General features: G+C 32.8%; 1 protein-coding gene across 2 annotated transcripts; it reads right to left on the reverse strand.

Annotated features, from left to right (window-relative positions):
• Positions 1 to 496: 496 nt before the first annotated feature.
• On the reverse strand, positions 497 to 22003 carry nln (neurolysin (metallopeptidase M3 family)). 2 transcript variants are annotated; one of them, XM_051121938.1, is made up of 13 exons: positions 21888 to 22003; positions 21138 to 21394; positions 20905 to 21053; positions 18476 to 18580; positions 15781 to 15883; positions 15539 to 15699; positions 15218 to 15353; positions 11700 to 12066; positions 8244 to 8445; positions 7971 to 8157; positions 5732 to 5860; positions 1423 to 1559; positions 497 to 859 (listed from the first exon to the last, which is right to left on the reverse strand). In XM_051121938.1, the coding sequence occupies exons 1-13, from the start codon at positions 21926 to 21928 to the stop codon at positions 704 to 706; spliced, it is 2130 nt and encodes a 709-aa protein (XP_050977895.1). In that variant the 5' UTR covers positions 21929 to 22003; the 3' UTR covers positions 497 to 703. The 2 variants fall into 2 exon arrangements, with proteins under 2 accessions (XP_050977895.1, XP_050977896.1); XM_051121939.1 differs by having other exon boundaries at positions 21138 to 21487; positions 21888 to 21995.
• Between the last annotated feature and the right edge of the window lie 1762 nt (positions 22004 to 23765).

Consider the following 23765-nt stretch of genomic DNA (forward strand, 5'->3'; position numbering starts at 1 on the left):
ATCAAAAGTGATGATAAAGTCATTTATTGTTACAAAAGATTTATATTTCAGATAAATGCTGTTCTTTTGAACTTTATTTTAATAGAAGAAACCTAAAAAATTCTACTCCGCTGTTTTCAACATAATAATAATACTACTAATAATAAATGTTTTTTTGAGCAGCAAATCAGAATATTAGAATGATTTCTGAAGGATCATATGACTGGAGTAATGATTCTAAAAATTCAGCTTTGAAATCACAAAAATAAATTATATTTTAAAATACATTCATATAGAAAACAGTTATTTTAAATAGTAAAAATAATTCAAATTTTTACTATTTTTGCTGTACTTTGGATCAAATAAATACAGGCTTGGTGAGAGACTTCTTTAAAAAACATGACAAATTTTACAGTTCAAAAACTTTTGACTCGTAGTGTAATTACATATAACTAATATTGTATTGTTTTTAAAAAATTGAAAAGGCCAAGACAATACAATTGCATTAAAGCACATATTTACATTTATTAAAAGTTGTATTTGATTATTAATAAAATCAACAAAACACTAAGAAAAAGTGAAGCAGCTTGACAAACAAAACAAATACATAACATGACATTCTACATAACACTGTAAGTAAAATTAGAAAGAAAACTAGTGATACATGTGTCTTTGTTATTTTTATATATTCAGAAGTTCATTTCCTATACTTCCCAGTCGAATGTCAATGTGAGTTTTGTTCTGTAATAGTTTGTGTGAGTCCTTTACATTGAAAAAACGCATCCTGACAGGGTTCACGACCTAGGAACGTCTTCAACATTTCCATGCCATCTACTGAACCTCCTGCTTCCAGAACCACACGCCTGTATTCCCTGCCCACCTGCGCGTCAAACACACAAACACGTTCATATAAAACAGCAACACATAATCATAAAAAACGTGATTACACAATGATCAGATAGTGTTATTTACAACTGGAATTTTTTATGCATTCATTGTACTAGTTAAATCGAAGTACTCCGTGTACCGATGTAATCAACTTCCTCTAAACGCAGTGCAGACTCATCCTTCAACAATACTGTGACTAATTATGATACACACACACTTGTTTGCACAACAATTGTGTTAACAATTGTACTCACTGTTCGGTTTCTTGTTATTATAAATAATAATATGTATCTATTCTAAGCAGATAATCACTCAGACTCACATGACTGTCATTTGATGATCAAAATGAACTAAATGTGTGTCACTCTGGATAAAAGTCTGCCACATGCCGTAAATGGAAATATGTACGAATGGAAATGGTAACGTTGGTAAATCAGTCATGTGCTAACTATTGTCTGCTATTATGACGGTTCTACATTAAAATGCACTTGCAATGATGACAAAAAATGTGAATCTAATGTTCAAGAATGAAAAGCAAAATAGCAAGACTCAAACCTTTGGGTTCAAGATTCCTTCCTTTTTGAAGCGACTGAAGAAGATGTCCATGGAGTAGACTTCACTCCAGAGGTAGCTGTAGTACTGGCCATCATATCCTCCGGCTAAATGACTGAAACTAGCCGTCATATTTGTGCCTGCAGTGGACGTGTGAAAAAAATAATTCATGTTAAAGAAGAAGTCCACTTCCAAAACAAAGATTCACACATAATGTACTCACCCCCTTGTCATCCAAGATGTTCATGTCTTTCTTTCTTCAGTCGTAAAGAAATTATGTTTTTGAAGAAAACATTTCAGCATTTTTCTCCATATAATGGACTGATATGGTGCCCTGAGTTTGAACTTCCAAAATGCAGTTTAAATGCGGCTTCAAACGATCCCAAATGCGGTTGTAAATGATCCCAGCCGAGGAAGAAGGGTCTTATCTAGTGAAACGATTCATTATTTTCCTGAAAATAATACAATTTATTTTTAATAAAGACTGTTTAATGTCAAATGCTCGTCTTGTCTTGCTCTCCATAAACTCTGTATTCTGACTCAAGACAGTTAGTGTATGTCGAAAAACTCCAAATGTATTTTCTCCCTCAACTTCAAAATCATCCTACATCACTGCAGAAGTACAGACCCAGTCTTTGCAAAGTGAACATGCAAAAAAGATCAAACACCCTTAACAAAAAAGGTAAAATAGTGATATAGGACGATTTTGAAGTTGAGGGAGAACATGAGATGGGAGTTTTTCGACATACACTAACTGTCATGAACTGGAAAAAAACAATCCAGGCAGAGTAAGACAAGACGAGCGTTTGACATTAAAAAGTATATAAATTGTATTATTTTTATGAAAATAACCGATCGTTTCGCTAGATAAGACCCTTCTTTCTCAGCTGGGATCATTTACAACTACATTCGGGATCGTTTGAAGCAGCATTTAAACTGCATTTTGGAAGTTCATATCAGTGCATTATATGGAGAAAAATGCAGAAATGTTTTCCTCAAAAAACATATTTTCTTTACGATTGAAGAAAGAAAGACATGAACATCTTGGATGACAAGGGGGTGAGTACATTAAATGAGAATCTTTGTTTTGGAAATGGACTTCTCCTTTAAAGAGGCTAGAACACAAGTATTTTGCCTGCAAAACTACTATAAGAAATATTATGCACACATTATATACTCAACTTCTAAATCAGTCGTTCTCAAACTTTTTATACCAAGTACCACCTTAGAAAAGATTTGGCTCTCCAAATACCACCATAATGACCAACATTAAAATAGGGATAACTATTCCGCTACAGCTCTGCACAGTTCAAAAGCGGGGCAATTTTATTCCTAATAATAATATATATATATATATATATATTTGTCAGCCACTTTAACTTTGTAAATACACAGTTTGAACATTAACACTGCACAGTGCTCACATACAGGTAAATAAAAAATAAAAAGTTTTTTTGTTAATCTTAACAAAAAAACTTATAATCATTACATTAAAATGTGTTGTACTTAAAAGTTAAATAAAAACTGTTACGTAATTAAATGTAAAAAAAAAAAACTCAAAAATAGATTAAGTTGATTAAATGATTTGTGTTTTAACATTAATTTATATTTAATTTAGTCATTCCTCTGCGTACCACTAGAGGTACTTGTACCACGCTTTGAGAAAGACTGGTCTAAATAGCTTTTAAGTAAACATACAAATACATAAATAAAGCATTTAGTTAATAAATCTTTTTGTTTATTTGTCAGACTTTACTTCTGTATCTTTAAAGGGATAGTTCACCCAAAATGAAAATTACCCCATGATTTACTCACCCTCAAGCCATCATAGGTGTTTAGACTTCCTTCTTTCAGACGAATACAATCAGAGTTATATTAACTTCCAAGCTTTATAATGGCAGTGAATGGGTGTTGATATTTCAAAGCGCAAGAAAGTGCATCTATCCATCATAAAAGCACTCCACATGGCCTTTTGAAGTGAATCGATGTGTTTGTGTAAGAAAAATATCCATATTTAAAATTTAAAACCATAATCTCTAGCTTCTGCTAACTGTCGTACACACATTCATGAGAGAGTGACACTCCAGCGGATGATGTAGGACGTAGATGAACATAGTGAGGAATTAGAAGTACAAAATGAGGATTTGTAAAGAAAAATGTCAGAGGATTTCGAAATAAGCCAAGAGGAGACTGGTTTTGAAGTTTGAACAGTAAGATTTGAACAGTTTGAACAGTAAGATTTTAATGTTAAAACTACTGTGTGCGACTATGAAAAAATATTTAGGAGCACCAGTGCGAGTGACCCGATCAGCTTATTTGTGTTTGCGTCGAGGGGAGCTTCAAAGGTTTCTACATGTTTTTGCAACGTTGAGTAATGTATCACAGACATATCTCACCAATCCTTTCATAAACAGTGTAGAGAGAGTGTAAATAAGAGATTGATTGTGCGTTGATTATAATGGAACTTTGTGAGATTGCGATGAAGATAAGTGACAGCTTTTAATGATTTTGATGGGAGTTTGTTAATGAGATATTGATTTAATACAACAGTTAAATAAACAAGTTAATATTAAGTGACTTACGTTGTCTGACTATAACTATAACTATAACTGATTTTGCTCTATTTCATCATCAAAAGTAGTTTGAAACAAGTCACAACTGAGCTGCTTCCCATCTCCATTCAAACACAGCGGTGTTTCGTTACAAATGAACGTGCATTTTTAAACAAATCTAGTGAATCAATGATTCAATTTCCAATTCATAAAGACAGTCACTTGCTTTGTTTCCGAATGAATCAGCTATTCGAATGAATCAAATGAATGAATGATTCAGTAATTAAATCAATGACTTGTCGCCACTTGCTGGCAGTTTTAGTTTAATTTTTAAAGTATTTTTTCAGTTATTTAAATAATTTAATACTTCTATATTCAAAATTTTATTTTTAAAACATTAATCTCAACATGAATTAATATATTTGATTGCACTCCACCTCTGAGCCTCATTAAACATAAAAAATACACCTACAAGCCACTTTTGTGTTGTTCTGTGTCACCTCTGTAGTACAAATTAATTTAGTTAATACTAATTTCATTTGATTGGTAACTTACTCTTATTCTACTTGCTCTTATTTCATTTTAATTTGAAATTTTAAAAAGCTTATAAAATATAATTTAAAAAAAACTGACATAAAAGAGGACATGCTTTTAATAAAGTGCAGGAGTCAAATCTCGCCTCATAATGGGAAAAATATTTTTTATCAGATTTTTTGATTATTGATTATAAGGTGCTACTAAATCTTTGACTGTGCTCCTAAATCTTTTAAAATAGGACCACAAGTGCTCCTAAAAAGAAAAGTAAACATAGAGCCCTGTGACAGTTAGCAGAAGCTAGAGATTACAGTTTATAAAGTTTTAAATATGGATATTTTTCTTACACAAATGCATTGATTCGCTTCAGAAGGCCTTTATTAACCCCCCGGAGTTGTGTGGAGCACTTTTTATGATGGATGGATGCACTTTATTGGACTTCAAAATCCCAACACCCATCCACTGCCATTATACAGCTTGACAGAGCTTTTAATATAACTCCAATTGCATTCGCCTAAAAGAAGAAAATCATATACATCTAGGATGGCTTGAGGGTGAGTAAATCATGGGGTAATTTTCATTTTTGGGTGAACTGTCCCTTTAAGGGGCCGTTTACACCAAATGTATTTTTGTTTGTGGAATGTGGAATGAAAAACCTGATCATGTCATTTTAATGATGATATCATATTCATCAAGAAAAAATGTGCAAAAACACATTCTGTGGCCATTCACACAAAACATGTTTTATGAAGATGTAAAACACAGGGCAGAGGAATGAAAAGATACAGTCAAGGTCTAGAGATGCAATTTTTGTTTTAACTTGATCTTCATGTTAACAATTAAAAAAAAGCTTTAGAAAAGCAGCACAGTGGATTGCAAAAAACATTCTGTGTGAGTGGTCCCTAAATGAAAAGAAAAAAAAAGCAATGTCTTGAGAAAATATTTATGAACATCTTTTAAAGTTGTGTGCCATGTTTTGTGTGATGTGTGAGACACTGCGAAAGGCGTGTGCATATTTAAAAGAGTGGAAAAGCAGCGCAGTGGATTCCAGAAACACATTCTGTGTGCGAGCTCTATATGCAGATGAGCTCTAACTTGTTTGCATGTGAAATGAGTGAGTGACAGTGTTCACAGCACGCTGCTGAATACTGAGTAGTCGTTGATGTGTTAATGTTCTCGTAGTTGAGGTGTCATGCGCGTGCTGAGTCTGCGTATGTGTTTATGACCTGGTGTGGCTGGGATTCCCAGGATGTCTTTGCTGTGCTTGGCGAACTCGGCTGCGGTGTCCGCTCTGTCTTTAGTGTGGAGCGTCTGGTCAGCTTTACTGAGAACAATCTGCCTGAGATTCATCAGACCTGCCAACAAGGATGAACAAATATACGTTTTAAAGATTTAAAATTTTTAAAGATTTTTTTAGGTTTTTTAAAGTCTCTTCTGCTCACCAAGCCTGCATTTATTTGATCCAAAGTACAGCAAAAACAGTAAAATTATGAAATATTTTTTACTATTTAAAATAACTGTTTTTTATTTGAATATATTTTAAAATGTAATTTATTTCTGTGATCAAAGCTGATTTTTCAGAATCATTACTCTAGTCTTCAGTGTCACACGATCCTTCAGAAATCAATCGAATATGCTGATTTGCTGCTCAAGAAACATTTAGTATTATTATAATAATCAATATTTAAAATGCATGATAATTACATTTTTTTCAGGATTCTTTGATGAACAAAGATTCAAAGATCAGCATTTATCTGAAATAAAAAGCTTTTTTTGGGGGGGGAAAGAAATTATAGAAATTAATAGTTTTATCAGCAAGGATGCTTTAAATTGATCAAAAGTGATGATAAAGACATACAATGTCACAAAAGATTTCCATTTTAGGAAAACTAGCATCATATCATATACACACAGAAATGTAAAGGTAGACACAGCAACCCGTCCGTTTTAACCTAAAGACATAGTGCCAGATATATATTACTACTACTACTAAACTATTCCCCTTTTGTTTGCCAAAAAAAAGTTTGTTTGCCAGAAAAGTACTTAATTTTTTAATAATTAAAAGATTAATTAAATTAATGTTTTATGCCTTCATTTGCAGTGTTGGGGTAATGCATTACAAATAACGCGAGTTACGTAATATTATTACTTTTTCCAAGTAACTTGTAAAGTAACGCATTACTTTTTAATTGACAAGAAAATATCTGAGTTACTTTTTAAAATAAGTAACGCCAGTTACTTTTCCCTCCATTTACTGATTAAAAGCTCTCCTGTTTCCATCTTGAGAGAAATCGGGAGTAAGATGTTCTAGAATAAATGTGAACATGCATTAATTCATCTCACTCACAAAAAACAGATTCAGTATTCCTCAAAATGAATAAAAACAGTGAAATTCAACTCAGAATATGACGCAAACCTGCAATAATTAAATATGTGAAATAATACAAATATCCTTTATGCATTTAATCCAGTTTTATGAACCAGTGTCTTTGCTGCTAACCTTTGATGATCCAATTCAACCATACTAACATGTAAAATTACTAACAATTGTTTTCCTTCTTTTTTTTTTTTTTATTGCTGAATAGCTGACATTTTTTTTTTAAGTTGAGTTGTTTTACAGACATGAATTTATGAATGACTTTTCTCATTACCTGAGGCTTTTGGTGTGAAAGGCTTTTACATTTGCCAAAAATAACTTTTTATATTAAAAACAAACAAGCAAGTCCTGCCCAGAGTTAAAAAGTAACGCAAAAGTAAAGTAACGCATTACTTTCCATAAAACGTAACTAAGTAATGTAATTAGTTACTTTTCTAGGGAGTAACTCAATATTGTAATGCATTACTTTTAAAAGTAACTTTCCCCAACACTGTTCATTTGATAACCAGAACATTTTAAATACACAACACAGAATTTCTGAGGGTAAAAAAAACTTTCATAAGGCTATTTTAAGAATAAGTTTGAATAAATTAAGTATGCATTCAAATAATTAGACATGCTAAAACACAGAATTTGATAACAATAAAACATATGGTGAGAAAAACTAAAACATTTCATAGGGCCCTAAACATGTCATGTTTGTTAAACCTTTATTAAATTGATGTGAATTTGTATAAGTTTCATGGTTTTAATTAATTAGACATGCTCTTTGATTAATACAATTTAATTTGACCATTAAAAAGGAGTTGAGAAAAATTTAAACTGTGAAAAAACTGAATTTGGAAAAATTAAAACGGAATTTGGAAAAAAAATAAAACGAAAAAATATCTTAATTTGTGTTTCAAAGATGAAAGAAGATCTTACGGGTTTGGAACAACATGATTAATGACAGAATTTTTATTTTTGGGTGAACTGTCCCTTTAAAACGGAATGTAATTTTAAATGCAATGGCATGTTACTTTTTCAAAATTCAAACACATTCTAGAACACACAGATAATATGTAACAGGATAACAGGTCAAATCTGACCTGTGTTGGCCACTCTTGATGCAATGAGTTTATCCAGCAGACAGTCTGGGATCGGGCTGCCATCTTTGTAGTGGCGGGACATCCTCCTGAGCGGCTCCTTCTCCCAGACCCAGTTCTCCAGCATTTGCGACGGCACTTCCACAAAATCAGTCTCCACCTGCGTCCCACTGAACTCTGCATAGCGGGTCTGAAACATTTCACAGAAAATCAAATCTGGTACCACCTAAGATTTTCAATCATTGTGGTCTCTTTTACATGAGAATACTGACGTACCCGGGAGCAGAGCTCATGCATGACATGTCCAAACTCGTGGAAGAAGGTCTCCACTTCATGGTGCTGCAGGAGGGAAGGCCAGCTGCTTGTGGGTTTTGTGAAGTTGGCCACCATGGCAGCTACTGGCATCCTACGGTTCCCATCATGTCCAAGACATCCTGGCTGGAGCCCAAAGCATGCAGCATGACCATACTTACCCTCCCTGAAGAGTAAAACAGGCCAGTAAATCTGGATCAAGACTATTTCAGGTCATCACATCAAAGGCCACTAAGCCAGTTCCTCAGAGAAGCTCATCATGCATTCATCAGATTTCATCTGCAAGCTCTTCAGAGAAATGCATCAGGGTCGTTTACGTTAACAAACCTTGTTTAGCTTAGATCAGCATGAACATCCAGTCCGGTTCACTGTTATTAAAAGCTTTTTATACTTTTATAGTATTTATTAGTATTTTAAATGCGCTTTTATTTTTAGATTTTCATTTTAAAGTTTACATTTTTACATTTTAAAGTTTTAGTTAGTACTTTCAGTAATTTTTGTTTAGTAAACTTCCTCAAACTTATTTCTTAAGACATAGTTGCCAATGCAATATTACACATTTTTATTTAAATTATAAAACCAATTTTAAAATGTAATATTTTATGTTACTTCAGATTTATTTCAATAAAAACTGATTCAATTATTTTGAAAACTATTAGGTTTAAAAAGTTATAACATTTGGGAGTTTATGGGTCATTGACATTATAATGTTTACGATAATAAATAAGAATTTTTTTTTTTTTCAAATCTGAAATGTGATTGCTTGATTTTGAGAAAAGTTTTGGCGTAATGCCTCTAAAAATGTATATAGTTTATTTACGCAAGTATTACTGCTGTCGTGTATATATATATATATATATATATACACATACAGTATACATTTTGAACATTTGTAGTTACATGTATATATTTACGTTCATATTAGGGCTGTCAAACGATTAATCATGATTAATCGCATACAAAATAAAAGTTTGCCTAATATACAGTCATGTGAAAAAGTTATGACACCCTGTTGAATTTCATGGTTTTCTGTATCAGGACATAATAAAACATTATCTGGTCCTTGGCGGGTCTTAAAATTTGGAAAATAAATCCTCAGATAAACATCATCACATGACATATCACACAGTGTCATTATTTATTTAACAAAAATACAGCTAATATGGAAACGCCATGTGTGACAAAGTTAGGACACCCTGTAATTCAACTGCCTGTAGATCCACTTTTAGCAGCAATAACTTGAAGCATTCATTTTCTTTGTGACTTTATCAGTCTCTCACATCGTTCTGGAGGAATTTGGACCACTCTTCTGTTCAACGTTGCTCCAGTTTATTGAGGTTTTTGCATTTGCGTATGCACAGCTCTCACCACAGCATTTGAGTCAGGATGAGCTCTGGACTTGGACTGGGCTATTGCAACACCTTGATTCTTTTCTTTTCAGCCATTCTGTTGTAGATTTGCTGGTGTGCTTGGGATCATTGTCCTGTTGCAAGACCTAATTTTAGCCCAACTTTAGATGTCGGAGAGATGCCCTCGCATTGGACTCTAGAATACTTTGATATAAAGAGGAGTTCATGGCCAACTCAATGACTGTGAGGTGCCCAGGTCCTGTGGCTACAAAACAAGCCCAAAATTATCAGCCCTCCTCCAGCATGCTTGTCTTTTGGTATGAGGTTAGCTTTTCGAGAAACTTGGCACTGTGCATTATGGCCAAACATCTCCACTTCGGTTTCGTCTGTTCAAAGGACATTATTCTACAAGACTTGTGTTTAGATGCAACTTTGCAGACCTAAACTGTGCTGCATTGTTTTTTTTTTTTATATAGAAGAGGCTTTCTTCTGCCAAGCCTTCCAAACATGCCATTTTTGTCCCATATTTTTCTAATGGTATTGTCATGAACTTTATCATTTAACATGTTAACTGAGGCCTGTAGAGTCTGAGGTGTAGTTCTTGGGTTGTCTGCCATTTCTCTGAGCTTTACACGGTCTGATCTTGGGGTGAATTTTCTGGGACGTCCACTGCTGGAAGGAGAGGTGTCTGTTTTAAATGTCTCCCACTTGTGATAAACTTCAAATTGTTTGGAAATGGCCGTATTACTCTTCTCAGATTGATGGCAGCAACAAATGCTTCTCTAAGATGATTGCTGATGTCTTACCTCCTTGGCATTGTGTTAACACACACCTGAAGACTCCAGACCAGCAAACTGCCAAAGCTTATGCTTTTATAGAGGCGCTCAGACTTGCTGATGATCAGTTAATCAAAGGTATTTGATTAGCAGTGCTTGATTGTTATTTACCCTCTTAATTCCAGTAAGGGTGTCCTAACTTTGTCACACATGGCTTTTCCATTTTGCCTTTATTTCTGTTCAGTAAATAATGACACGGTGCAATTTGTGCAATGTGTTGTTGTTCATCTGAGGTTTTATTTTCGAAATTTTAAGACCAGCCAAGGACCAGTTTGCTTTAATGATTTCCTGATACGGAAAACTATGGAATTTAATAGGGTGTCCAAACTTTTTCACATGACTGTATGTGTGTGTAATTATTATGTATATATAAATACATGCAAATGAATGTATATATTTAAGAGAAATATGTCATTTATTTACAAAATATTTTTATTTATATATAATATAAATTCTAAAAATTGTAATAAATGCATACACATACATAAATATTTCTTAAATATACACATGTTTATTTATATGTAAATAATAATTACACACAGTACACACACATATATTTTTTTATTTTGTATCACAATTAATCATTTGACAGCCCTAAAAAATATAAGCTTGCTGATTTTAAGTTTAAAAAATGATGAAAATTAAATTTTACCATTAAATTTTTAAGTTTTCTAGCCCTAGTTCATATAATTAGTATACAAATATATAAATAAATATATATATAATATATATACATGCATGTGTGTGTATTTATATATACATAATAAATATACACAGTACACACACATATATTATGTAGAAAAAAACTTATTTTAGATGCGAATAATTGCAATTAATCGTTTGACAGCACTAAAATATATAGCTTATAGTAACATTTTTTATTACACCTTGAACACACCTCAGTTATTATTTTCAATGTTTTAAAGGCAAAATATATTTACAATTTTGTTATATTTATATATATATTTTAACTAATATATCATTGTTTTTCACAATTAAACATTTCGCAATTTAACTAACCTTGCCTTCTCATAAAAAGGTTAAATTATATTATTAAATTCTGCATGTTAGTTGCACCACATGACTTTGATGGCCCAGCATACAATAGCTATTCTGTTCATGGTTAATAATGTCAACCAAGGAAGTTTAGCTAGTTAGCCAAGACCAATCTAAAACATAAAACATACTGGCCATTTCAGCTCAGAAAAAAAGATTTCTCATCTTAAACGGTTTACCTGGGATGCAAGTCTAAGTAAAACTGTCCGATCTCTTCTCCAGTCACAGAGTCCTGTACCGAGTAGAGTTTGACGCTGTCGTGCCACACGTGAGCATCCTCCACCTGCTGGAACGTCAGACCCAACAGATCCTGATATATGCTCAGCAGGCCCTCGGTCACCACCTCCAGAGGAAAGTACTCGATCAGCTTGTCCTTATCCACCGCAAACTTCACTTGTTCAACCTGGTTCATGTAGTAGGGCATGTCCCACGCGTAGAGCTGTCCGTCAAAGTCCAAGTCCCGCCTCTCACAGTCATCTTCTTTGAGTGACAGCAGATATTGTCGCTCTTGCTCGCCCACTGGTCTCAACCTCCTATACAACTCATCTATTGAGCACCAAAAACATTTTGGTTATATAACTGTCATGTAGACAGAAAACCTGCCTAAAACAGGTCTGACCCACCAAAGCAAGACTTTTTAACACCCCTGAAGATGCACCGTGGCATCTGGCATCAAAAACATTTGCAGCAGATACAAATAAATCATGCACTTTGTGAGTTGAAGTGACTGCAGACGGACCTTTTGTACCAGAACATCCCACAAATGCTTGATGGGATTGAGATCTGGGGAATCTGGGTGACACTTTGAACTCCTGTTCCTCATTTCATTCCCGAACAACATGTTCTGGGTGACAAGACGCATTGTCCTGCTGAAAGACGCTAATGCCATTTCACCCACATCCCTCATGCTGAGTACGACCAATATAGCCCTGAACTTTACGTGACCTAATGTTACAAAATAATCAACTTGATTTGCTACACTTGTGAGTGGTCATAATGTTTGGGTTCATTATTATATTCATATATTGTATATATATTTAACATCATTATGTTGTTGGAGGTAATATATATTATATATATATTCCTACTTTTATTCAACAAAGATCAGGGTTTCTGTATGTTTTATGAGGGTAAATTTAAAACTTTTCAAAGAGCTTCTTAAGACCAACTAAAGAAAACTGAAGGGAAAAAAATTGAAGGGAAAACAAAACAGCAATTTGTTCCCCTAAGTATAGTTTGAGTTTTGCTTTCACTTTCAAATTAGCAGCAATTCAGCATCTAGCAATTGTTTGTTTTTAGTCGTTAGAGTTTTCCCTCTTTTCCTCGCTTTCCTTCGGTAAATGCACCGTGCACATTTTACTTTCACTTTCAAATTAGTGGCAATTCAACATCAAGCAGTTGTTTGTTATTTGTTCATTTGAGTTTTCCCTCTTTTCCTCGCTTTCCTTCGGTAAAAGCGGCATTCGCATTTTACTTTCACTTTCAAATTAGCTGCAATTCGGCATCAAGCTAGTGTTTGTTTTTAGTTTGTTTGAGTTTTGACTCTTTTCTTCACTTTCCTTTGGTTTTAAGTAGATTATAGCAAGACTTTTTAACACCCCTGAAGATGGACCTTGCACATTTTACTTTCACTTTCAAATTCGCACAAATTCGGCATCAAGCAGTTGTTTGTTTTTTGTTTGTTTGAGTTTTCCCTCTTTTCCTCGCTTTCCTTTGGTAAAAGCGGCATTCACATTTTACTTTCACTTTCAAATTAGCTGCAATTCGGCATCAAGCTGGTGTTTGTTTTTAGTTTGTTTGAGTTTTGACTCTTTTCTTCACTTTCCTTTGGTTTTAAGTAGATTATAGCAAGACTTTTTAACACACCTGAAGATGGACCTTGCACATTTTACTTTCACTTTCAAATTCGCAAAAATTCAGCATCAAGCAGTTGTTTGTTTTTTGTTTGTTTGAGTTTTCCCTCTTTTCCTCGCTTTCCTTTGGTAAAAGCGGCATTCACATTTTACTTTCACTTTCAAATTAGCTGCAATTCGGCATCAAGCTGGTGTTTGTTTTTAGTTTGTTTTGAGTTTTGACTCTTTTCTTCACTTTCCTTTGGTTTTAAGTAGATTATAGCAAGACTTTTTAACACACCTGAAGATGGACCTTGCACATTTTACTTTCACTTTCAAATTCGCAAAAATTCAGCATCAAGCAGTTGTTTGTTTTTTGTTTGTTTGAGTTTTCCCTCTTTTCCTCGCTTTCCTTCAGTGAAAGCGCCATGCACATTTTACTTTCACTTTCAAATTAGCTGCAATTTGGCATCAAGCTGTTGTTTGTTTTTTGTTTGTTTGAGTTTTGACTCTTTTCTTCACTTTTTCTTCGGTTTTAAGTAGATTATAGCAAGACTTTTTAACACCCCTGAAGATGGACTTTGCACATTTTACTTTCACTTTCAAATTCGCAAAAATTCGGCATCAAGCTGTTGTTTGTTTTTTGTTTGTTTGAGTTTTCCCTCTTTTTCTCGCTTTCCTTCGGTGAAAGCGCCGTGCACATTTTACTTTCACTTTCAAATTAGCTGCAATTCGGCATCAAGCAGTTGTTTGTTTGAGTTTTCCCTCTTCACTTTCCTTTGGTTTTATGTAGCTTGTAAAAGCGTCCTGCGCATTTTACTTCCACATTTAAATTAGCGGCATTAACGTAACGTAACAAACTTTTATTAACCAAACAAATAATAATACACCATGTTATATGACTAATATGAAATAATAACTTACACAAAGTTTAAATAGGCATACAAAACTGAAAATCAGTACACACTATGTAACCAAATAAATAAGAAACTTAGAACATTTATTAGCAGAAAGCTTGAAAGTACGGCATACACCTTGATGTAGCCTAATATAAAATTGAAAAAATAAATAAAATACACAGTTTAAATAAATAAAAATCAGCATACACTGTGGAACCAAATAAATATGAAACTTCCACTATCACCTTAGATAAATGTCAGTAGTCAACAGGCTTTTCAAAATCCAAAATATTTTTAAAACAGGTGCTTTTGCGTTTAGTTTTAAAACTCTTCTGCCATAGTCTTCTTTCTCACCTCTCTTCTTGTCAGTCAGCTCGACTCACTTCACATGATAAATGAAATCTGATCTGTGATGCAGCTGTTGTTTGGCACACTGCATTGAGCAGCCGTGTTTAGTTTTAATTGTATTGTCTGTTCTCTAACAGAACTGAATGATTTTTATTACTGTAAAAAAATCGAAACAAGTTCTTCCTCGGGTGACTGACAGATGAAGCAGCAGATACTGCCACCTACCACATACTGTTTAATGAATATTGAGCAATATTTTTTTTTTGTACATAAATAACATATTTTATGTGCTTATGTGCACCCATGCATATATATTTGTATATATATTGTACATTAATATTATTAAAACTGACCATAATATTGTACCTGTTATTATATGGTTTTAAAAATAAATAAAAAGTCATAAACTACAACAACCGCAACCAATATCCATAAGGTGAGTCTCCGCTACACCACAGACAGATGACAATGTTATAAAACTGTCATGTCACTTTAACAACACAACATGATGACAAGGGTCACCAAACCGCCCATCATTCCACACTTAACCCGTGCGTGCCTGAAAGCAAAACACTGATGCTTAACACAAAGAATCGAACAAAAAGAGAAGAAACATACCCAGAAATCGTGCCACATTTTCTGAATTTTTGGCCATGGTCATTTCCAGCATGTAATTGGCATGACTGCTAAAGCCCAGGAGTTTGGCTAGCCTTGCCCTCAACTCAATCAGCTGTTCAAGAATAGCAGTGTTCACCTGGAAACAGTGAGCAAATGTTAATAGAGCAACTAGAACATAACTTTTAGGATTCACTTTCATGTCTCGCCAGGCCTGGAAGACAGATTTTAACTTAAAATTACCCTGAAACAGCGATTTATTAATTCCTGCTGTGCCTAACTGCACTCAAAGTCTGATTAAAAGGATGCACGAGTTGAACATACATCTTTGCACCTGCTGTGAAAGGCCATCTCCATCTTCCTCCTGGTTTCAGGAACATGACATCTTTTCATCAGGGGGAAGTAGTGGGGATACGCAAGGGTGACTTTATACCGCCCATCTTCTGTTTTCTCAAGACCGTTCACATAGCTTTCTGCAAGACCCACTTGAGAAAGGAAGGACTTGATGAATTTGATGATGAATTCACTACAACAGCTGTTGTTGTATCAAAAATAAACATGCTTACCAAGCTCTTGTTCGGAGAACAAAAGCACCGTATTTTCTTCATTCAAATTTTGGTTGAAGTCAATGGAGAGTTCACTTATTTGCTTAGAGATTGACTTGATTTCCTGAATTTAAAAAAAAAGAAAGAAAGACAGATAAAATAATCAATACATAGATTTTTACATTTTCCAGGACTCAACAGTAATGATTTTTCTGCTTGCTTAATGAGGATATTTCAAATTTCTGCTTGCCCTGTTAATGGTTTCACTGGTCCCAACACAAAGTTATACAATACTAAAATTAAAAAAACAAAACAAATACAAAAACAAAACCCTTGGCACCCTTGGTAAATATGAGCAAAGGTGGCTGTGAAAATAAATCTGCATTGTTTATCCTTTTAATCTTTCATTCAAAAAATGCACAAAATTCGAACCCGTCATTGAAGTAAAACGATGGAAAACGGGGGAAAATCTCATTATAAAATAAATGTTTTTCTCTAGTTCATGTTGACCATAGTTATTGGCAACGTCCTTTATTCGAGATAACAGCTCTGTGTTTTCTCCTTTAAAGCCTGAAGAGTTTGGAGAACACCTGACAAGAGATCAGAGACCATTCCTTCATACACAAACTCTTCAGATCCTTCCAGATCTTCAGATTTCCCAGCTCCATGCTGGTGCTTCTTTTTTTCAGTTCACCTCACCTCACCGCATTTTCTATAGGGTTCAGGTCAGGCAACTTTTGTACCAAACCCATCTGTTGGGTTTGCTGCCAGACAGCTCTTTTTTTAGTTTCATCTGACCACAGAACCCAGTCCCATTTGAAGTCCTAGTCATGTCTGACCACTGAATATGCTGGAGTTTGTTTCCTGAACCCTCCTGAACAACATGTGGTGACATAGGGGCTGGTTGAATTTTTTTTTTTGTTTTTGTTTTTTGACCCCAAGACTCAACTAATCTCTGCAATTCTCCTGCTGTGATCCTTGGAGAGTCTTTGGACACTTAAACTCTCCTCCTCACCATGCATTATGACGATATAGACACACATCCTTTTCCAGGCAGATTTGTAATATCTTTAGTTGATTGGAATTCTTAATTATTGTCCTAATGATGGAAACTGGGATTTTCACTGCTTTAGCTCTTTTCTTACAGCCACTTTCTATTTTGCGAAGCTCAACAATCTTGTTCTGCACATCAGAACTATATTATTTGGTTTTATTCCTTGTGATGGATGATTAAGGGAATTTGGCCTTTGTGCTCCTCATATTTATAATCCTGTGAAACAGGAAGTTATTGCTGGATAATATCATACTCCTAGCCATTCTAGTGTGCTAAATAAATGCAAATATGAATGGAAGTATACTTCAGAGATATTTTACTCATTATAATTTCTAAGGGTGCCAATAATTGTGTCCACCATGCATTGGAGAACAACATTTATTTCATAACATAAGTTTCCCCCCACTTATATTTGTTTAACTTCAATAAAAGGTATGCATTTTGTGAATTTTTTTAATGTAAGACCAAAAACATAAACAAAGCAGATTTATTTTCTTAGCCGTCTTTGCTCATATTTACCAAGGGTGCCAATATTAGTGAAGGGCACTGTATTAACCAAAATTATGTATGTATATATATATATATATATATATATGTAATTGTAATATACTACAAGCTATTATAACTTAAAATGACAATTTTGTCTGTATAAACAAATATTTTAGACATTATTTTATTTTACATTTATTGCTTAATATTTACCAGAATTATTATATATATAAAAACATCAAAAGAAATGTACAAAAGTAATTTTATGTCCATAGAAAGCACAATAAATGTAAGTGAAGTGTCTACTTTTAAGGTTTCAAATACATTTTTGGAGAATAAAATGTCAAAATTTGGTTGAAATAATGTTACATTGTCAATATTAAAAGTAAAAATTCAAACAACATGCTTATTCTGACTCATACATATTAAAATATATAAAAGAATAAGGAAGCATATTAATTTTTGTTGTGTTTTAAATAAAAAAATATTCCTGACAAATGGGCAAAACCTAGGATAATGGCAAATTTTAAATATGTAAAATTACAACTGATTAGTATTTGGGGCGGAAGTAATTTGTCTTTTAATATGTCATAAACTGATTTTTGCTGTAAATACGCATAAGACCTGACAAAAATGTATATTATTTTTTACTCAGAAAAACAAAAACAAAAATGCAATTAAATTAAACAGAAACATTTTATTATTATTATATATATATTTATTTATTTATTTTTTTTTTTGTAAAAACAACAACAATTTAAAGGAGTATTAAACTTTTTGTTTTCATGCTCTTATTTATTTATCGCAAAAACAGATAACTCAGTTTTTAACAGTTTTTAAAAATCATGTTTTTTTATTGTGCATTCCAGTTAATCTGAAACTGCAGTCAAAATAACTAAAAAATTATAAAATCATACTTTTTTCACACTTTAATGATTTTTTTTTTTGTTTGTTTGTTTTTTTGTTTTTGCAGTAAAAGCTGAATAATATACAGTTAAACCATTTTGGACAATTTTGATTATATCATGACCAGTTACAAGTTACACACCAAAGTCTGTAGGTAAGTTTTATGAGTATGTTCAAACTTACGAGCAATAGTCTGCTCTACTACAAAGAGTCAAGACTTTTCATTCTCACAGGCAAGTTTGTAGTAAACAAACAAAACAAACCTACTTCTTGTATATCCTTGGACAAGTGCAATCCATTCCGTTTCCCCAATTTTATGAGTCGTCCCAGGAATCTCTCTGACTCAGGCAATAAATCACCGGATTGTTTTTCCTATAAAGATAAAGTGGGAAATGCTGAGGCACACACTGTGAATGCCTGTAGTTTACTGCTGCGTCTCTGACACCGGGCCAAACCTGCACTACATGGGGCCGACACCGTACTAGCGTCACATGCTTTCCTATGAATGGACTCTTCCAGAGGGTCACAATGAGGACAGCGAGCGATCATTCATTATAGCTTCATTAGACAGGCTGTAAATGTCATGCAGGGAAGACAGCCTCGTCAAGTTGGAGTAGAACAGCGGAAAATAGCCAGAGAGATACACTCAGATGATCATTTTAATTAGCGAATCTGCAATATGAAACTGTTTTGGACAAAGCCTCAATGGGCTCAAGCAACACTGCCAAATGCCTCACTTTATGAGTCACTGCTATGAACTTGCCAGATGTCTTTTTAGTACCCAGATATTAAGTTCTCCAATGATGAGCGCTGACAGATATTAATGACCTGACATGACCCGATAATAATGACCTACAATCATAAAACAACACATTTTCTTTCATTCAGGGTTAAGTGAGTAGTAATTAATATTGCTATTTATACATGACAGGATCATAACTGGTAAGACATGAGAAATACAGCTGCAAATTGATTTTTGCTTTTCTATTGGAAATTTGGCAGTCACCGTGCATTCGCAAAAATGTAAACAGTAATACACGATTTGCAATTGATTTGCAGTTTATGCGTCCTCACATGGAAAATGCATATTAAAATACAATTTGAAATGAAGATGAGATTGTGATGAGATTTTGCCCTCAGCCAAAACTATTTGCTCTGGAACATATAATAGATTAATGAGACCAAAAACTGCCCGTTAGATTTACCCAAAACTAATCTCATGTTTAACCACTATAGGGACATTAAAGCCAGCGGCAAATTGCATATTTATAGTCTAAACAAGTACACCTGAAAACTCTTAAAACTACTTTCCGTGACCCCCAAAACAGTATTATTTTTAAAATTATAGTGGATTCGGGTGTTCACCATGACACTCGCTGTGTGGAGTGATACAAATGCTGAAATGATGAAGTTCTGTTATTACTAGAATATCACACTCCTCTTAGCCAATCAGATTCAAGCACCAGAACAAGCTGTTGTATTAAAAATTCAGATTTACTACTTCTCTCACATTATCATGTACTGTTTTTCAACAACTATATAGTACAAAAGTACACATATTTGTTCATATAAGATTGATAAGTAATAACTGATGGAGTTTCCATTTTTTGGATTAGCTATGCCTTTAAGACTGTTTGCATAATGGTTCATAAATACTGCATTCAGACATGCTACTCATTTGACATAATTAACTTAATAAATAAAATAATTAAATAAAAAATAGAAGATAATAAAAATAGCAGAAAATTAACTAATATACACTGCCAGTCAAAAGTTTTTGAACAGTACGATTTTTTTAATGTTAAAAAAGTCTCTTCTGCTCACCAAGCCTGCATTTATTTGATCCAAAGTACAGCGAAAACAGTAATATTTTTGTGATATTTTTGAAATATTGTTGTACAATTTTGAAATATTTTTACTATTTAAAATAACTGCTTTCTATTTGAATATATTTTAAATTGTAATTTATTTTTGTGGTCAAAGCTGAATTTTCAGCATCATTACTCTTAAACATTTGCTGCTCAAGAAACATTTATTATTATTATCAATATTTGAAAAAGTTGAAAACATTTTTTCAGGATTCTTTGATGAATAGAAAAATCCAAAGATCAACATTTATCTAAAATGTAAAGCTTTTGTAACTTTATACATTATACCATTCAAAAGCTTGGAGTCAGTGAAGTTTTCTATTCAGGTGTTTTCAACATAATAATAATAATAATAAAATGTTTTTTGTGCAGCAAATCATAATGTTAGAAAGATTTCTGAAGGATCATGTGCCTGGAGTAATGATGCTAAAAATTCAGCTTTCAAATCACAGAAATAAATTACATTTTAAAATATATTAAATTTAAAAAAGTTATTCTAAATAGTAAAAAATATTTCTAAATTGTACTGTTTTTGCTGTACTTTGGATCAAATAAATGCAGGCTTGGTGAGCAGAAGAGACTTCTTAAAAAAAACATTAAAAACTTACTGTTCAAAAACTTTTGACTGGTAGTGTTATTAACTAAATAACTAAAATACCTAAATAAAAATAGAAGAAAATTAAATAATATAGTTATATAAAATTAAAGTAAAATAAAATATAGTAAGATAACAAAATGAAATAAAATAAAATTAAATTAAATTATAAAATAAAATAAAATAAAATAAAACGGACGATCGCACAGTAGCAGAATGATTGTGAGTGGTACCTGCAGTGCTATAAGTCTCTGAAACACATCCGCCCTCATGCTAACCTCCACATCGAAATCCGACAGGCATTTGTCAGCCTCGGTGCTCGCCACTCTCACCTCTTTACATGGAGAAACATACTGAGGAAAGTCCAACACATGCCTCGAAGCTGAAACAGAGTACAGACCGGTGAATTTAACAGCACAAAAACTTTACATTAATCCCGTATGTATGTTATTAATCCAAAACTCACCGGCATAATCTGCTTTTGCATTTGCAATGACTTGCAGCGTGTTCTCAAAGCACACCTTCCCAATGTCCAGCGAGCCCACCGTGTCATAGGCTTGCTTTATCCGCAGGATGAGTCTCTGTGTCTGATGTCTGATCTCCTCTGGGCTCAGATCCCATCGCAGGTTGCTGTTCTTGTCAGCTGTGCCGGAGCAGCTTTGGGTGGATATGACTGATCCATTTTGAAGTGTCATCTTGAGCTTTGAGCTGGACAAAAGGACTCTGCAGTGTGTTGAAGAAAGAGTCAGTGACTGACCACTGTGCAAATATTAGCCTGCATGCATTGCATATGAACTTCTGTGTGGCTTCTTGTAACTTTAGAAAAAGAAAAGCTACACATTACTATAGATAATACTGGAAGAAGAGAAACTCGAGTGCTGTGCAGGGCTGCAGGCTGTGAATGTTTTCCGTACTAACGATGGACACTTTCACATGTCTTTCAAAACAGGGAATGCGAACCTGATCTGCTCGTGCAACAGTTACACCACCTCACATATGCCAGTTGCATTGCCTAGTTTTCAGAGGAGCTAATGAGATAACCTGACTAAAACCAGATATCCCTTCATACTAACGCTTGGTAACGTAAGACCGAGTAAGTCCGAGCATTTATAGTTTGTCTGTGTGAGGTTCATGCAGTTGGTTAATAGTAGTACCGGTGGCAACTCAGTCAAACAATATATACATTGAGTGTGTTAAATAACAGAATTCACAATACCTTCTGACCGCTCGGGTTACGGAAATGCTGAAGATAAACATTGCATGCTTATCGTTTTGTACGTGCAACGTGCAAAATCAGGATGGAGCTCCTACCGTCACACTCCACTGCTAAACTACTACTATTACTACTACGATGAAGGCTTATAGTGTGAATATTAATTAGGTAACCTGACATTCGCTCGACAGCGCGTTCTGATTGGCTACAACGCTGACGCTGGTAGGCGGGAGCTGGGCGGCTGGCGAATGAATGAATGCGGTGAAAGATTGGCGTATGAATATTAAACAGATAACGGTGACATGATTTTTTTTTCGTTTTACACGACCATTAAACAAACAACTTCAACTTTAAAAGTGTTTCTTTCATTTCGTTTCAATTCAATTCAAACATGTTAAATTAATTTTTATTCCTTTTTCCGTTTTTTGTAACCTTGTTACCAAATTACAAAAATAAACAAAATAAATGATAAACATGAAAATATAGGCAAAATATGTAAAACAAATGTATTTATTATTTCGTTTTATTATTGATATTTTTATATAAATGAACAATAGAAATCATTTTGTATCATTTAAATAATATTATACTAATATTGTATTATTATTATTTCATTTATGGTTATTATTATTGATATTTATTATTATTATTCAATTCGAGTCAGTTAAGATTATTATAAATAAATAAATAAATAATGGACACGCACAAATAATTATTGGTATGTCATTTTATTTCATTTCATTATTCATATTGTTTATATAAATAATAAAACTATGTATTATTATTATCATCATCATCATCATCATCATCATTTTGCTTCATCATCATGTTCGATTCATTTAGTTTCAGCCTAATTTAAACACGTAAAACGAATTTAAGCAATTTTTTATGAGCTCTTAATTATTATTATTTACTATTTCGTTTTTATAACCCTGTAACGAAAACACAAAATAAATGAAACGTATGTGTGTGTGTGTAATTATTATTTTATTATTCACGTTATTTATAGAAACAAACAATATAAATACTTTTTTATAAATTACTAATATTTTATTATTTTATTATTATTATTATTATTTCATTTACAGATATTATTTATTTATTTTTGTAATATTTAAATTCGGCTCATTTAAGTTGAGTTATTATTATGATTAAATAATGCAGCACACAAATAATTTTTGGTATGTCATTTTATTTAATTTCATTATTCATATTATTAATGTAAAAAAATCTTTATCTATTTATTATTATTATTATCATCATTTTCTTTCATCATCATTTAATTTCAATTTAATTCAAACATGTAAAATAATTTCAAGCGAATTTTTATGAGATTTATTATTTCCTATTCCTTTTTTGTTTTAACCCTGTAACCAAAATACAATATATATATATATATATATATATATATATATATAAAACATATGTGTGTGTGTAATTATTATTTTATTATACATATTATTTATATAAATAAATAATATAAATTTTTAATCCTTTAAATAATATTATTTATACTGATATTGTATTATTATTGTTTCATTTAATGGATATTATTTATTTATTTATTTTTGTAATATTTAAATTCGGCAAATAATTATTTGTATGTCATTTTACTTTATTTCATTATTCGTATTATTAATATAAATAAATAATCTATTTATTATTATTATTATTATTATTACCATCATCATCGTCACTGTATTTCATTATCACTTCATAAATGTATATATTATTTTACACATATATTACATATATAAAAAGTTAAATGAATTCTAGCCGGTTAAGACTATTATAATTAAATAAATAATGGACACACGCACACACAAACACATTATATAAATCAACCCCTTTTCCGTAGTAGGATTAAAAAAAAAATCTTCA

Source organism: Labeo rohita, chromosome 10 (genome assembly GCF_022985175.1).
Source record: "Labeo rohita strain BAU-BD-2019 chromosome 10, IGBB_LRoh.1.0, whole genome shotgun sequence".
Taxonomy (NCBI): Eukaryota; Metazoa; Chordata; class Actinopteri; order Cypriniformes; family Cyprinidae; genus Labeo; species Labeo rohita.

Bases quoted from the DNA above. Each gene is read 5' to 3' on its own strand.
- nln (XM_051121938.1), bottom strand. From the start codon at position 21,928: ATGTTTATCTTCAGCATTTCCGTAACCCGAGCGGTCAGAAG. The intron at 15,884-18,475 runs GTAGGTTTGTTT...TTTTAAATTCAG, and splicing joins TGTCCAAGGATATACAAGAA to GAAATCAAGTCAATCTCTAA. The intron at 12,067-15,217 runs GTATGTTTCTTC...GGTGCTCAATAG, and splicing joins AAATGTGGCACGATTTCTGG to ATGAGTTGTATAGGAGGTTG.